The following is a 14982-nucleotide window of genomic DNA, read 5'->3' on the forward strand; positions in this document are numbered from 1 at the left end:
TTTGTAAGCCAGCAAAAATTTATGTGGGAAAAAAGGTGAGGTAAAACAAAGAAATGAAGCCATTCATCAATTGTACAATTAGTCTATGTATTACACCATGATGCTGTACTCTTCTTCCTGACCTTTTTTTTCTCCTACCAACACTTCCCATTGCCTTCATTTCTATTATGATTTTACAAGATCCTTATGTCCTAGGGAGTGTGTTAGATACTATACATTATTATCACGTGCTTCCTCAGTTTGAAGGTGAGGAAACTGACACCCAGACCCTAACTAGCCTTCCCAGGGCCACCGAGCTAATAAATGCAGTGCTGGGAACTGAACTCAGGCAGTTCGTTTCCAGAGTCTATGCTTTTAAGCACTAAGGTATTTTGTGTAGCATGCAATGAAACAAGATAAAGAAATTAAGAAACCTGGGGAAATGGAATCTTGTGGCAAATACAAAGAATTAGTACAGTAAAAGTAACATAGCATTGACTTGTGCCATATCAAAGGTGGCTCATGAATTCCAGTCTTAGAGGATGAGGTCAAAGTAAGAAGAAAAACCAGGCATCATGTAAGAGTAATATTACTCATAAAATAAAGCTGTTTAGGGGTACTAGAGTCTTAGGAATTTGTCCTATAAGGAAGTCACAGGGTAATATAGTAGACAATTTCTCCCCTGAAATTTTGGTAATAAATATACTACCAAAGCATTCAGGTGTGTTATTTCTAATATTCCTCTAAATGTCATATCAAAGAACATTTCAGTAGTGGTATTTCTGCAGCATGTGGGGGGGTGTGTATGCGTATGTGCAAACAATGTGTTTTAGATCTTTAGGAGTAAATTTGGTTTATCTCCCTGCTCTAACAGAAATTTTTTTTGATAGTGAAATGTTTATATCAATATGGAAGCTATTAGTTAATAAGTCTATTAAACATTTGAAATATAGTGTGACTAAGGATCTCAGCTTTAATTTTACTTATTTTTAGTTAAATTTAGTATAGCCACTCATAGTGTGGACAGGGCAGAACTAGAGAAATGGTTGGGTTGCCTATCTCTCAGCCAATTCACATGAACAGAATTTCATGTTTTTATAACAGATGGACAAAATAAAAACTGAACAGTTTTATTCTCCAGTTTGAGCCTAGAACACAAGAATTTTGTGCTAACTCAATAATAATTTTTTCAAAGACTATGACAAAAAACATATTCATATCACCTCTATATAGAAGTTAGCCAAGGAAATACCTATTTACCAGATACTATGATTGCCTAAAACATTTTTAATATTAGGGTCTGGTTCTGTAATCACCTATTTCGTTACCTCTGATGTGTAAAAATCTTCATTTTTGAGTTGGAGTGTAATTTCTTAAATAAGTCCCACATAATTCAGACTCAAATCTGGTAAATGAGGTAGATTAATAAGACTTTTGTGTGTGTTGTGTATTTTATACATCAATTCATGTAAAAAGGCAAAAAGAATGAACTAGTATCTTAGTATATTTTCTAGAACGATTCTGAATAGGCAAAGTTCTCTGAGATCCTGTTACATACACATTGAGGCGCTAACATGGTAAGATTTACATACATGAGATGGTTAAACCTCCAACCTAATAAGCAAATATAAAGAATTTTTGGTTACACAGAGATCAGAAAATACAGAGAAAAAAGTTCCTTTTGTGTGGTTTTCATTATTCTTGTGTTCTTTTCCTGTTTATCTGAATGAGTTATAATACTGGCTTCAATTAGAGAAGTAATAGATGAAAAGAGAAGAGAGGGAAAAACTCTGATTTCTGGCTGGATATCCACTCACCAGATGGTGAAGAATTAGGCCTTGGGCTAATTCTGTTGTGAACAGAGGGGCTTGATATGTCTGTCTTTGAAAACCACGGTATGTACATGGAGAGATCTATGGAGATTTAGACTGGTTTTGGAGCACATGACTCAGCTTTTCCTATAGATGGTGCCAGCTGACCCTTAGGCACAGACAGCTGTTCGGTTAGGTGGGTAAAAGCAATGGTGCTCTAATGGGAAGACTAGGAGTTGGGGAAGGAGGAAGAGCAGGAAAGGTCAGCCAGCATCCCAGGATATCAGTCCTTGTTCTTTCCAGACATGGAAATAGAGAAGTCAGGGCCTGAGGCCAGCTTCAGTGTCACTACTAAGAGCTAACACAGGTATGGAGCACTGAGGTTCCAGATGAGGAAATGACACAAAACTGATGAAGGCAGGTGAGATAAGCATGAGGGGGGTGGCGAGGGAAGGTGTATCCAAAAGGAGTGATTACTGAATACATTTAAGAAAAAGAGCAAGAATATTTGAAAGAAAAGAGCAATGGCTAGGAAAACTGGTTGAAGGAAGAATCAACTGAGGTAGGTAACAAAAGAGCTACCTGGGCATGGTGAAGAGCATAACCTCGGGAGTTGTGGGAATCAGATGGGAAAACAATTGATGTTTTATGAATTAGGTCTTATTTTATATAAGAAATGTGAAATACACAGAAATATTTTGAGAGCAGAACTGGATTTCTAAAAATAAGTAATTTCTTAAAAATAATAAGTTTTTGACAGCATGTAGAAAATCGCAAGAATCTGGAAAAGGATTAGTCAAGTGATAATAATATTGATATTACTAATAGATTAGGCCAAGGAGAGCCAACAGTAAGCAATGAAATTCAATTCCTACAGAACAGCAGTAACTTTTGGAGTACCAATTTAATAATGTGCTTATTGGTTTGTACATTTTGTCACTTCAAGTATCCATTCATTCACTCAACAAACAGACGTTGATTGCATGTGACATGCCAGGTCCTGAGGATTCAATATAAAAATAAACGGTTCTTGTGGGGCACAAACAATGAATTTTGGAACATTGAAAAAAAATTAAACTAAATTTATAAAAAAATCTGTAGTCCATTGGGGTGGCAGTGGAACAAGAAGGCAGAGTACCTCACATTCACCAGGCATCTTGTGAAATGCTTTATATTTACCCTCATGAAATCTGCAGCCCAACATCAGAGTAAAGACACTACTATTGCTATAAGGACTCAGGGAAAGGGGTGACTAGCCAATCATTACGAAAAACATAAATGGCAGATCTAGGGCTTATTCCAGTCTTTGACTAGAAGTCCACTAGTTCTCAAACTGAATTTATATGGATATATGCCATAAAATAATTGTGATGTGTATTTCTAAGTTAATATATGTAAAGCACTCAAAACAGTGTGTAACACATCATGAATGCTATACGTCCTTGTATCATCACTAATGTTGTGGGGGGGGGAATATTATTTATTCAAAATTAAACAAGAGAAATTGAACACAGCAGGATGCAAAATGTGTATAAAGTTTTCAAATGAAATAAGATTCTTCAAGAACTTTTCCCTTTAGGGTTTGTCTTATGCCCCATGTTACCTGGGGAGAATGTTTTCACTCTGCCTTGACAATTAGGGTTAGTTGGGTGTAAAAAGACAGAGAAGCAATGCACTATTGTGCCACATCTCCCTAGAGACTCCACTACACAAAGAGACAAATAATAGAGAACACTATCAAATTAAGGAAGGAGTCCTCTGAGCCACCACATCCCAGTTGAGGTCACAAGTTGGGAAAGGTGGAAAGTCTATGGAAACATTCCAATAGCCTCCTCTTTGTATTCACTTTTCTATGAAAACAATTTAAGGTAATACAAAGAATCTAAAATGAGGTTTACTTGCAAGATAAAGATGGAAAGAGGATTAATATTAACAGCAATAAAAAGAAAACACTGAAGACACACTTAACATAAACCATAGGTCGAAGAACAGAGTAATGACCTGTAATCTCACATTGCAGTTTTCCATTATTACAATACTACCAGCACAGATAATTGCAACTTACGTTGGACAGAAATCGGCACTACCAAACCTAGAACACTTACATGTCCAAAACAACTACAAAAAATATAAATTGAGTACTCAAGGTCAGGTCTTTTACAGCCTTAATTACTCAACCAGTATGAAGACTGGGGAGGTGCTTCCCATGATTAATTCTCCCTTCTTAAAAGCGAACAAACAAAACTATGTCTATCTAATGTATTCCTGGGGAAATAATAATACAGTTATCTAATGTATCACTCTCATGGTTTTCCTCCTCCACTCATATTTCAGAGGAGTAGAGAACACTGCTAAGCAATGTCCTACATCTGAGAAAAATGGATATAACTGGGACAGTACCATATAAATTAATAATTTGCATTTTCTATAAAAATAAAAGGACCTTGCCAGAATTTTGCTTTGTTTTGTTTTTGGCTTGTGGTTTAGGCACAGAATCCCAGTAATAGAAAAACATGGTCATAAGGATTCCTTAAATATAGTGATGCTAAGATACTATTTCAATTTTGATCAGAGTTGTGAAATTATATGATGGGATCCTGTTTAAGCAGGGGCATGGTTACTTTTTTTTTCATATTTTGTACTACAAAGGTATGAAGAGCCTCTGGGTTTTCTTAACCTGATCACAGTTTATATATTTATTAAATATTTATTCTTTTTAATAAAGAAGAGGGAATAAGGGTTCTACAATAAAAATGTCAGTGGAACCCGTAGCTCATTACTGGTTTTGTTGTTACAAATACCATCAATATTTTGCTGAAATATCAACGGACCATAGTAGGAATTCTTTGAAGAGATTCTCAAGAAATCCTATTTTTACTGGTCCAAGTTCAAAGGGTTAACCTGAAGTTGAGGTAATGTTAACAGTGACTAAACACTTAGATTCAAGCTCTGGTACTACCTCTACTACTCCCTGCAGGATGTGGGCAAGTTAAAATGTATATTTTACAGCTTTCAAGGTATCTGATTTCACTACCTCCCAGAGCCTTTGTGAAGAAAACATTACTTATGTAAACTGATTCAAAAGCTTGTCCTATAATGTAAACAAAGCTCTCTTTCTTCTTAACTCCTGTTTTTCCATGGTTCAAATATTCCCCTCTGTGAGAGAAAAGTGGCCTCTGTGTAGACAGAACAGATACACCCTCTCAGACCATTTGATTCATGGGCTTGACCCAGAGAGGGTACTATCACCGGTGTAGATTGCTGAGGCCAAGACTCACCATATACTTGGAGGGGGAAAAAAAATGTGTCTGTGTTAAAGTGAATTTGGGAAGTGAACTTAGAGACTCCTGCTTCATATTAGCATGCACCAAAGTTCTGAATAGTCCTGCAATAAATAACTCTTTTAACATTGTTTGACACAACACTTCTCAAAGTCATCAGACCAGGATTTCCCAACAACCATGAACATCGAGGAGAAAGGCTGCTTAGAGTGTGAAGAGGAGAAGCAACCAGAATAGCTAACATTTATTGTGTAGTTGCCTGTGTGTAGAAATCTCTGAAGTGCTTTATATGCATTAACTTACTTTTAATGTTTGTAGTAACCTTACAATGTAAGGGCCAGTGTTTGCTCCATTTCACAGGTGAGGAAACTAGGGCACAAAATGACTAAATGTCTTTGAAAAGATGTGAATAGTGAGGAATAGAAAAAGGATATGAAGCCAGATGATCTGGCCCTGGAAACCATTTAATTGTTAATGCACAGCACTTAACCTGCAGATTGAGAAAAATATGGAATCCGTGCACTATTAGCCCTTTTCAACACTTTCATCCAGTTCTAAGGTTCTTTTTTGACTGAAAAACAAACAAAAACCCCTGAATCTCAGAGACTATACAACTTGTTCAAAGGAAATCAATGATATTATATGCCCAAGAAATTAGCTCTCCAGCATCTTGGAACAGGAGCCAAACCACTCAACAAACACATCAAACAACATGTGAGAGCAAGACTTGGTGTGAGGGAAAGAGTATGTGATCACTCTTAGGTGGCTGTAGCTCTCCTTGGAGTCCTCTTCATATTCTCATTTTCCTCTTCATCAGTTATATCCAAATGAGTATACATCTCTTCACTTTTACTGCTAAAATACTTCTTAACTTCTCTCTAGTTCCAGCTCTTGAATCACTGCCTGAAAATAGGCCCACAGCCCCCTCTGCCTGGACTATAGCACTAGCTTTCTCATGAGGCTCTCATCTCTAGATGGTGTGGAATAACTAACCAGCCACATGTGGTAACAATGCTTTGCAAAAGTTCTAAGTAATACTGCATAATCTATTGTAAAAAACTGGTGAAAAATATCTGGAAAAAATGGATTTTTACCATCAATGAAAGAAGAAAAATTCAACATTACCTCTAAGACTTTAAAATTGTAATTTTACTACAGAAATTCTTATAGTCCTTGTCTATTTTCTATTTAACCATCTATTAGATAGACACACACACACACACACACACACACAAATTGTTAGAGATCAAGCCCCCAGGAAACAAAAAACGAAGAGTTGAGTCATGGGAATGCAGTTCTGTTATTAATTTGTTTTGCTACGGCTGAATTATTAGGCTTTGATGGAGACCCATCGTGAAGAAGGCTTCAGATAAATTCCATGAACTTTATTTTATAATTCAGTACTACACACTTGAACTTGACTTTGTCCCTAGTAAGAGAAATTTCCACTTGCAATGTTTTCCTACTCAATAACAATAGTAACAATGCTAATCCTTTGCTTAACAGACAAAGAAAATTTGCCAGTGGTGGGAGTGTGCATGGTGGGGAACTTCCATGCAGTTAGTTCTTTTTTTTCTCCAGAACCCAACCCATCCACCCATGAGCAATGTTTTCCTGGCTTACTGGGTCTAAATGCACTAGCTCACACAAGCCCTGTTTTTCAAAAAGAAAAGGAGAGAGAAAATCAGCAAATTAGCCAGGAGCAGCCTGGTTAGTACTAACAGATGATGAAAAGTCTCAGCATAAAATGACATAAGCAAGAGAAAATTCTTGACGTTGCCTGAAGAGACAAGAGTATTTCACCTTCCTCAAAATTAATTTTTTCCATATTTTCTCACATTTTACTGTATTCCTATGTCAGAACATGTTGCTATTAGTAGAACAGTGGTTAAACATTAAAAGAACCAGATTATGTTTATGCTGAACTACAGACTAAAATTTATTTTTTCATGGAGAAAAACAGAAAATTTGGATAAACGAATTTTAACAATAAAATTATAGTCGTTAAGAGGAAAATCTCCATCGCATTATGTTCTGAAACGGGTTGAAAGGCAACAGAGGGGATACCAGTGTTTTGTTCCCCTGCCTCCTACAGCCATAGCATTTTGAATGAGGTTGATCCTTAACCACACCTTCAGGAAATGCGTATTTCTCAAGTACAGCACTTCATATTCTTCTGGGACTGGGTCAGGAATTTGTAAGTGATATGAGCTCCCTTGCATCCATGCCTGAAGTGCCTTCGTTAGCAATCATTTGTCCCGTCTCCAATTATAATGCAATGCAACCCTGCCCACATTATAGGCACTAATTTCTGGTAAGGGCTGAGTCAGTGCACAGCAAGGAAACGTGAACTTTCTATTTCTCACTATTAAGGACATACTTAGAAATAAGTTTTACAACAAATGAGTATTCTTTTTCAAAATTTTGTAAATGTGATAACTTCTAATGTGAAAGCCACTCATACATATTTATTGAGAACCTCATCTATGGTAACAAAAGGATGTGGGCGCAAGGGGAAGAAGAGATTGCTGAACAGTAGTTAAGGCTGGTAAAGACAAGTCTGCATTGAGACACAGAGGCAGGGGACTGTGTCTAGAAGCCACGTGTAACTCAGGACCAGGAATGGCAAAAATGGATGGTAAAGTCATTCAGATTACAGACCTATGTAACAGGCCCCGTGAGGGTGTAAGGGAACACGAGATAGTTGAGACTGCATCCAAGTGACATAAGACATGCCCACGGTGGCCTACATGTTGTGGGGAGAGAAAAAGAAAGGTAAAAATACAGTCCGAAGATGGTGGTGGGGAAGGGACTGAAAACTATAGTCAAACAACAGGGCCCGGGATGTGGATTTGGTAGCAGCAAGCAAGATGGAGGAGGAGTGCCCAAGCGAGGACCTCGGAACTAGACCAGGCCTTTGTGGTGAGCTCAGGCACAAGCGACTGATGACAAGCAGAAAGGAAAGGGGTGTGGGGAAAAACAGAGTTATAATGAGGGGAGGGATGGTTAAGGAAAAACCATTTTTAACATTTACTGAGAAAATCATAATGTGAAGCATAACAGTGGGAGAGGAGGGACAAGAATCCAGACGCCGAAGAAGCTAAAAGGGAAACGCAGGAGATCATCAATTAAATATAATTGAATGTGTGTATATATAAAAAACACATATACTACACATATTATATATAATAAATAATTATAAATACATATATTTAATTAAACATATATGCTTGTATATTTAAGGGTTAAATGACACTGAGGAAGTGAGACTACATGGGCTGAAAAAGTTGAAAGCCTCCAGGGTTCAAATCTGAAACTAGTCTGTTACAGAATGGCTCCTTTTAAATACCGACAAGATGGCTGATAAGAGTAGAAGAGGGCTTCCTGAGCCTGGCATTGGGACAACAGGTAAGAAAAAAAGGCCACCTTTAAGGGCCCTCTCAGCAACTGTGGCAAGGGAAACAGGAGAGGCGGAACACGGAACAGAAAGGGTGGCTGGCAAAAGAAGTGGAGTATAAGCACAATGGGGGTCTTGGTTTGCAGAGATGGCGAGGAGAAGCATCATGCTCTTCGCTGGGCGGTGGAGCAATGCAGAGGGCTGTGTCAGGTCAGTGTGCTGAAGGGCAGGTCCCACTCACTGAGGTAACATACAAACAGACAGCCCTCTTCCCTCTCCCACAAGCACAAGCACACCCACACACAGCTTGCATTCAATCTGTCTGGTATCACTATAAAACGCTTGACAACAAAACTAAAATGGCAAGAAAAATAAATCAAATTTTGAATGCAATTAAAAAATTCTCATATATTTCTGGACATTGCCAGAGGCAAAAAAAATTCATAAAACATATTACATTATTTGCAAAGCAGTCTGGCTATGAGTTTAATATGAATTATAGAGAGAATGGATCCAGGGCATGATTTCCCTGAATAATTTATTTCAGGCAGCCCCTCCAATTCAGAAATAGGAAACTTAAAAAACAACATGTCTAAGGCACTAGTTTTTTGAGGTCAGGTGCGCTAGTTTTGTAAAAGAGCCAATGAGAGGTAACAGCATACAGGTTTCTTAAAAAATTAAAAATATAACTACCACATGATCCAATAAGATTCCACTACTGGGTATCTACCCAAAGAAAATGAAAACAGTAAATCAAAAAGATATATGCACCTTTATGTTTATTGCAGCATTATTCACAATAGCCAAGATATGGAAGCAACCCAAGTGTCCATCAACAGATGAATGGATGAAGAAAATGTGGTATGTGCGTACAATGGAATATTACTCAGCCATAAAAAAGAATGAAATCCTCCTTTGTAACAACATAGACATCTAGAAGGTATAATGATAAGTCAAACAAGTCAGTCAGAGGGAGACAAATACCATATGATTTCACTCATACAGAATTTAAGAAACAGAACCAGTGAACAAAGGAAAAAAGAAACAAACAAAAAACCAGACTCTTAACTATAGAGGACAAACTGATGATTGCTGGAGGGGAGGTGAATGGGAGTGATGGGTAAAACAGATGAAGAGGATAAAGAGTACACTCATAACAAGCATGGACTAATGTATAGAATTGCTGAATCACTGTGATACTGTATACCTGAAAATAATATAACACTCTATGTTAATTATACTTGAATAAAAGATATATATGAAAAAATAATAAATTAAAGTGGTTGGTATTGTCTACAAAAAAACACAAGAAAGCTTTTGCTTTTTTGATTTAGCAAGTGGCAACCCTATAAACAAGAACTTTATAACTTCTGTCTAGCAAAACTAGTTGTTTTACAGGATCTAGCTATACAGTGATAATGTGGCAATCCCAGGACCTCCCACAGTGATTGGTGATCAACAAAGACAAAGACAAATTGGAGTGAATCAAAGCAAAGTCCAACTGAATTATAAACAGGGCAACCAAGGTCTGGGCTCTGAACAAGTTGAGGAACTTGAGGAAGTGAAATCTAAAATCACTAAAGCTAGTGGATTTCCTCTAGTCAAAGGGATAACATGCAAAGATGGCAAGAGGGGAGAAAGGAGCAATACAATCGGAGTTTCTCAATAATTCCTAAATTTGCACAAAAGTCAACATTAAAAATCTGGATCTCTTTGTATTAGTATTGCACTGATCACTGTTGTTAAGGATCCCCACTACAGCTGTTCTCTGGCACTTTTTTTTTTTTTTTAAAGTTAAATACGCCTATTTTTTTCTGCATTGATACACACAGTCTGATTAGTAACTTCTAAAACCTAAATAAGAAATATAAATCTGGGCAGAGGGAAACACAGCTGCTCCTCAGATCTGGCTGGTATCACATGACATGGCTTGACCTGCTATAACTCCTGAACTCAGATTTCCAAGTTGGTCCTGGCTTACAGTGAGTCGACATCTGACTTAACTAAAGCTACGGATTCCTAGCCCTGTTGCTATCTCTTGGCTTCCAGACTCTCCATGTGTTTGGGGCCTTAACATCTGTCTTTCACCGTTGGGTAGGGTTTTTTTTTTTTTGCTTTTGCTGCTGCCCGAACGATTCAATATGATGAATGAAAGTATGCTTGTGTGTTGCTGGGAGGCCAGGGAGATGGTAAAGTTGAGGAAAGTGACTGGGACAGTACGGAGGGCAGAATCAGCCAACTCAAGACAAACTGTTTGCTTTTTCAAAAAATAATTTGAAAGTTCCTGTAGACAGAGACCTAACATTTTCTTTTAGGGCAGGGTTTGATGTATGTTTTCTATGTTGCCTTAAAAATTATGCCGAAGATTTCTTCAAATACAAACTATTAATCTATGGATAGAGAAATAAGTGTACTACCTGACAAGACAACTTCAATAAGATCACCTTCCTGGATATCGCTAGCCGTTTTCACCAGCTGAAGGATGTTTTCGGAGGTAGGGTCATGGCGAAAAAGCAGGATCTTATCATACATTCCATAGAAACCACACTCGGGGAACTGTAAATACAAATACCACAATAGGTTAAATGTCAAAATCCTCCTAAATTTAGAATAGAAACAAATAAACAAAACAAGTGTCAGGCACAAATACAAGTTAATTGATACTTTTATGCTATGTCAGATAGTTAAGGTAAAATTGACATTCAGTAAAATTCACCCTTTTTAGTGTGTTGTTCTGCAAGTTTTGACAAATGTATAGGAGAACTACATACCATATATGTGGTATACACAAAACAGCCAAGATACAGAAGAGTTTCCATTACCCCCTAAAATTTCTCCATGCCCATTTTATTGTAAACTTCTCCCCTGACGCCCAACCCCTAGAAAACACTGATCTTTCTGCGTCCAGAATTTGGTCTTCTCAAGAAGGTCGTATGAATGGTATTGTACCATTTACATTGTATAATTTAAAATCTGATGTTTTTCTTTTTCTTTTAAGATTTCTTATTTATTTGAAAGAGAAAGAGAGCATGAGTGGGGAGGAGGGGCAGAGGGAGAAGCAGACGCCCAGTGAGCAGGAAGCCCGATGCCGGGCTTGATCTCAGGATCCTGAGATCATGACCTGAGTTGAAGGCAGCCACTTAACCTAGTGAGCCATTCAGGTGCCTGAATCTGATATTTTTCACGTAGTATAATGGATTTAAGGTTGTCCATTCTGCTACATGTATCATTAATCTTTTCATTTTCATTCCTGCGGAATGCTCCATTATATTGCATGGATAAACCATAGTGCCTGTATCCATTCCTCAGTTGAAGGGCATTTTATTTCCAATTTTTGACTACTACAAATAAAGCTGTTATAAATGTTTACTTAGAGGTTTTTGTGTGAACACAAGTTCTTCTTTGACTGGGGTGTACGGGAGTATCTGGGTAACTTTATAAAAAATTTCTACTAAGATTTAGCACTTAGATAGCATTACTTAGATTTCCATTTCCTCTTAAGTGAGGTTTGGTAGTTTTCTTTCAAGGAATCTATTGGTTTCATCTAAATTGTTGATTTTCTGGTCAAAAGGTTTTTTTAAAAAAAAATTATTCTTTATCACACTTTTAATGCTGTAGGGTCCATAGTGATGTCTCTTTATTACTTTTTCATAATTAGTATCTTTTCTCTCTTTTTGCTTGATCAGTCTCTGACCATCAGTCTATTTATCTGTTTTTAAGTCAGTTCCATATTGTTTTTGATTACTGTAACATATCATGCTTCTAGCTTTATTCTTCTTGCTCAAAATCACCTGAGCTATTTGGAGTCTTTTGTGGTTCCTTATGAATTTTAGAATTGTTTTTTCTACTTCTATAAAAAAATGCCATTGGTATTTTGATTGGCATTTCATTGAATCTGCAGATTGCTTTGGGTAGTACAGACATTGTAACAATATTAATTCTTCCAATACATGAATGTGCAATGTCTTTCTATTTATTTGTGTTTGTTTCCTTTCTTTAAGTAATGTTTTATAGTTTTTATTGTACAAGTCTTTCATCTCATATTTTCATTAAAATACTTGAAAGTTCTTTTCTACTAAGTCCATTACCTCTACCATTCTGGTCTATTTTCATTAATTCTTTTGATTCTTATGGGTTACATTTCCTCCTCCATTTCCTGCTTTTTCATATGTATACTTTCTAAAAATTGAAGTATGGTTAACATACAATGTTTCATTAGTTTCAGGTGTACAACACAGTGGTTCAACAATTCTATTTGTTATGCTATGCTCACCAAAAGTGTAACTACCACCTGTTACCATAGAATGCTATGAAAATACCTTGACTACATTCTCTGTGTTGTACGTTTCATCCCTGTGATTTATTCATTCCATAACCAGAAGCCTCTATCTCCCACTCCCCTTCACCATTTTGTCCAACCCCTTACTCTCTGGAAACCACCAGTTTGTTCTCTGTATTTATGGATCTGTATCTGTTTTTTGTTTGATTGTTCATCTGTTTCTTAGATTCCACATATAAGTGAAATCATACGATATTTGTCTTTCTCTGCCTGATTTATTTCACTAAGTATAAAAATAGAAATGCCATATGATCCGGTAATTCCATTACTGGGTATTTACCCAAAGAAAATAAAAACACTAATTTGAAAAGATATATGCATGCCCCTATTTACTGCAGCATTATTTACAACAGGAAAGATAAGGAAGCAACCTAAATGCCCATTGACAAATGAATGGTTAAAGAAAATATGGTTTCTATATAACAGAATGTTATTCTGTGTAAAAAAGAATGAGATCTCGCCATTTGCAACAACACAGATGGACCTAGAGGGTATCGTGCTAAGAGAAATAAGTCAGTCAGAGAAAGACAAATACCATGTGATTTCTTTTATATGTGGGACATACGTCTACTTTTTAAATTAGATGCCAGATTTTATGAATTAATGTGAGCAGTTGCCTTTGCTGTCTTCCCTTAGAGAATGTTGATATTTGTCTTGGCAAAATATGAAGAAAATTGCAGATCAGTTTTGTCTTTTTAAGGCTTATTTTTAAGCTTTATTAGGTTAGCTTTAGAGTAGTATTTCCTCTAGGGATAGTTTAACCCTACTACTAATACATAACTCTTTGAACATCTCTATGGAATACCTCAAGTGTTCAGTGAAACTTCTCCCATTTGCCTGATAGAAACTCCACGTCTCTCAGTGCTATGTGAGCTCTGGAAAGTGTTCATTTCAGAGCTTCCAGGCAGCTGCTCTTTCCTCTGCCTTACTAATTTTCATCATACACATACAGAGATTTGTATTCAGCCTAATACTCAAGTGGGCCTTTAAGCAGATTTCTGAAGCTCTATTTCTGTATAGGTCCCACCTTTCCAGTATTTCTCCCCTAAAAATCCTTTCAACCGGGTCACCTTAAGCTCCACTCCGTGTGTCTTCCCTACAGCTACACAACTAGGCTCTTCTTAGGTTCTTTCTCCCCACACTACACTTTGGATCCTGCCTCCAGGCAGAAAGCTCACCTGACTGTAGTGCTCACCTTGTTTGTTTCTCTTCTCAGGGATGACAGTTCTGCACTGCCTGTTGGACAATGTCCGAAAACAGGCATTCTACACGTTTTGTAGTGTTTTCTATTTGTTTGGAGCAGATGAGCATGTCTTATACCAGATACTCCTTGTGAGTAGACCTCAAAGCTTCATGCGCTTTTAAAATACAGATTGCTAATCTTTTCTATCTAACCTTTTGACTACCCAATTCTATGTAAATAGCATTTGCAAGAAAAGTCAGTTAAAGACAAATAAAATGTCCACAATTGGTTGAGTACATTTTAAGATTATGTTGAAATAAATATACAAAATACATTAATGAAGTAAAATTTAAAATTTTAATAATTATCATAAAACTCTTAAACCTCAGTTTGAGAGTCTGAATTATACTTTAACTTAAAGAATCTTCCATGATTTGGTCACAAATGTTCTTCAAAATACAATACATTAATTAATGCACAGATCACCTTAGCATATCCTTTCCAAAACCATGGGTACCTGATTCTGACTCAAGATAGGAGAGAGAAAATTCAAGGGATTTAGTGTTTGAGGTGGGGTGAGTAGACAATAATACCTGGAGAGGAAGAGAGATGAAACAGCAATTGTCTTCCCAAAGATGAGCCAAACTTTACAGTGTGTCTTAAGGATGTGCTATGTGGAGGAAACATCAGGTGGCAATACTGAAGAGGGGCTTAGGAGGCAAGGATTCTGCCACCTCATCACAGATTTTGTCAACATGTCCACATACCTCTTGCTTTCTTCAACAAGGAATTTGTCCTTTCTTCAAGGACATTTCTAAATTCTATTTCTCTATGGTCTTAGATTGCTGACACTCGAGTGTCCCATTCTATATTGTGCCTCTTTGTAAAACCATGGGTATATGGAATGGATGATTTTGTATTCAAGTAAGGCTTGAGTGCCTCACATCCTAATATTATATTTCTTTCTGACGGTGACTCACAAAACACTTTTA

General features: G+C 36.9%; 1 protein-coding gene across 1 annotated transcript in view; it reads right to left on the minus strand.

Moving 5' to 3' along the window:
• Nucleotides 1–14982, minus strand: part of PRKD1 (protein kinase D1) — a gene marked incomplete at its 5' end in the record, with an annotated part of 327016 nt that overhangs the window by 142930 nt on the left and 169104 nt on the right. Inside the window, one exon of the mRNA XM_080808642.1 lies at nucleotides 10886–11024. Within this exon, the coding sequence (XP_080664768.1) occupies nucleotides 10886–11024 (139 nt within the window). The remainder of the gene's footprint in view (nucleotides 1–10885; nucleotides 11025–14982) is intronic.

This window comes from Martes martes (assembly GCF_963455335.1).
Source record: "Martes martes genome assembly, chromosome: 7".
Taxonomy (NCBI): domain Eukaryota; kingdom Metazoa; phylum Chordata; class Mammalia; order Carnivora; family Mustelidae; genus Martes; species Martes martes.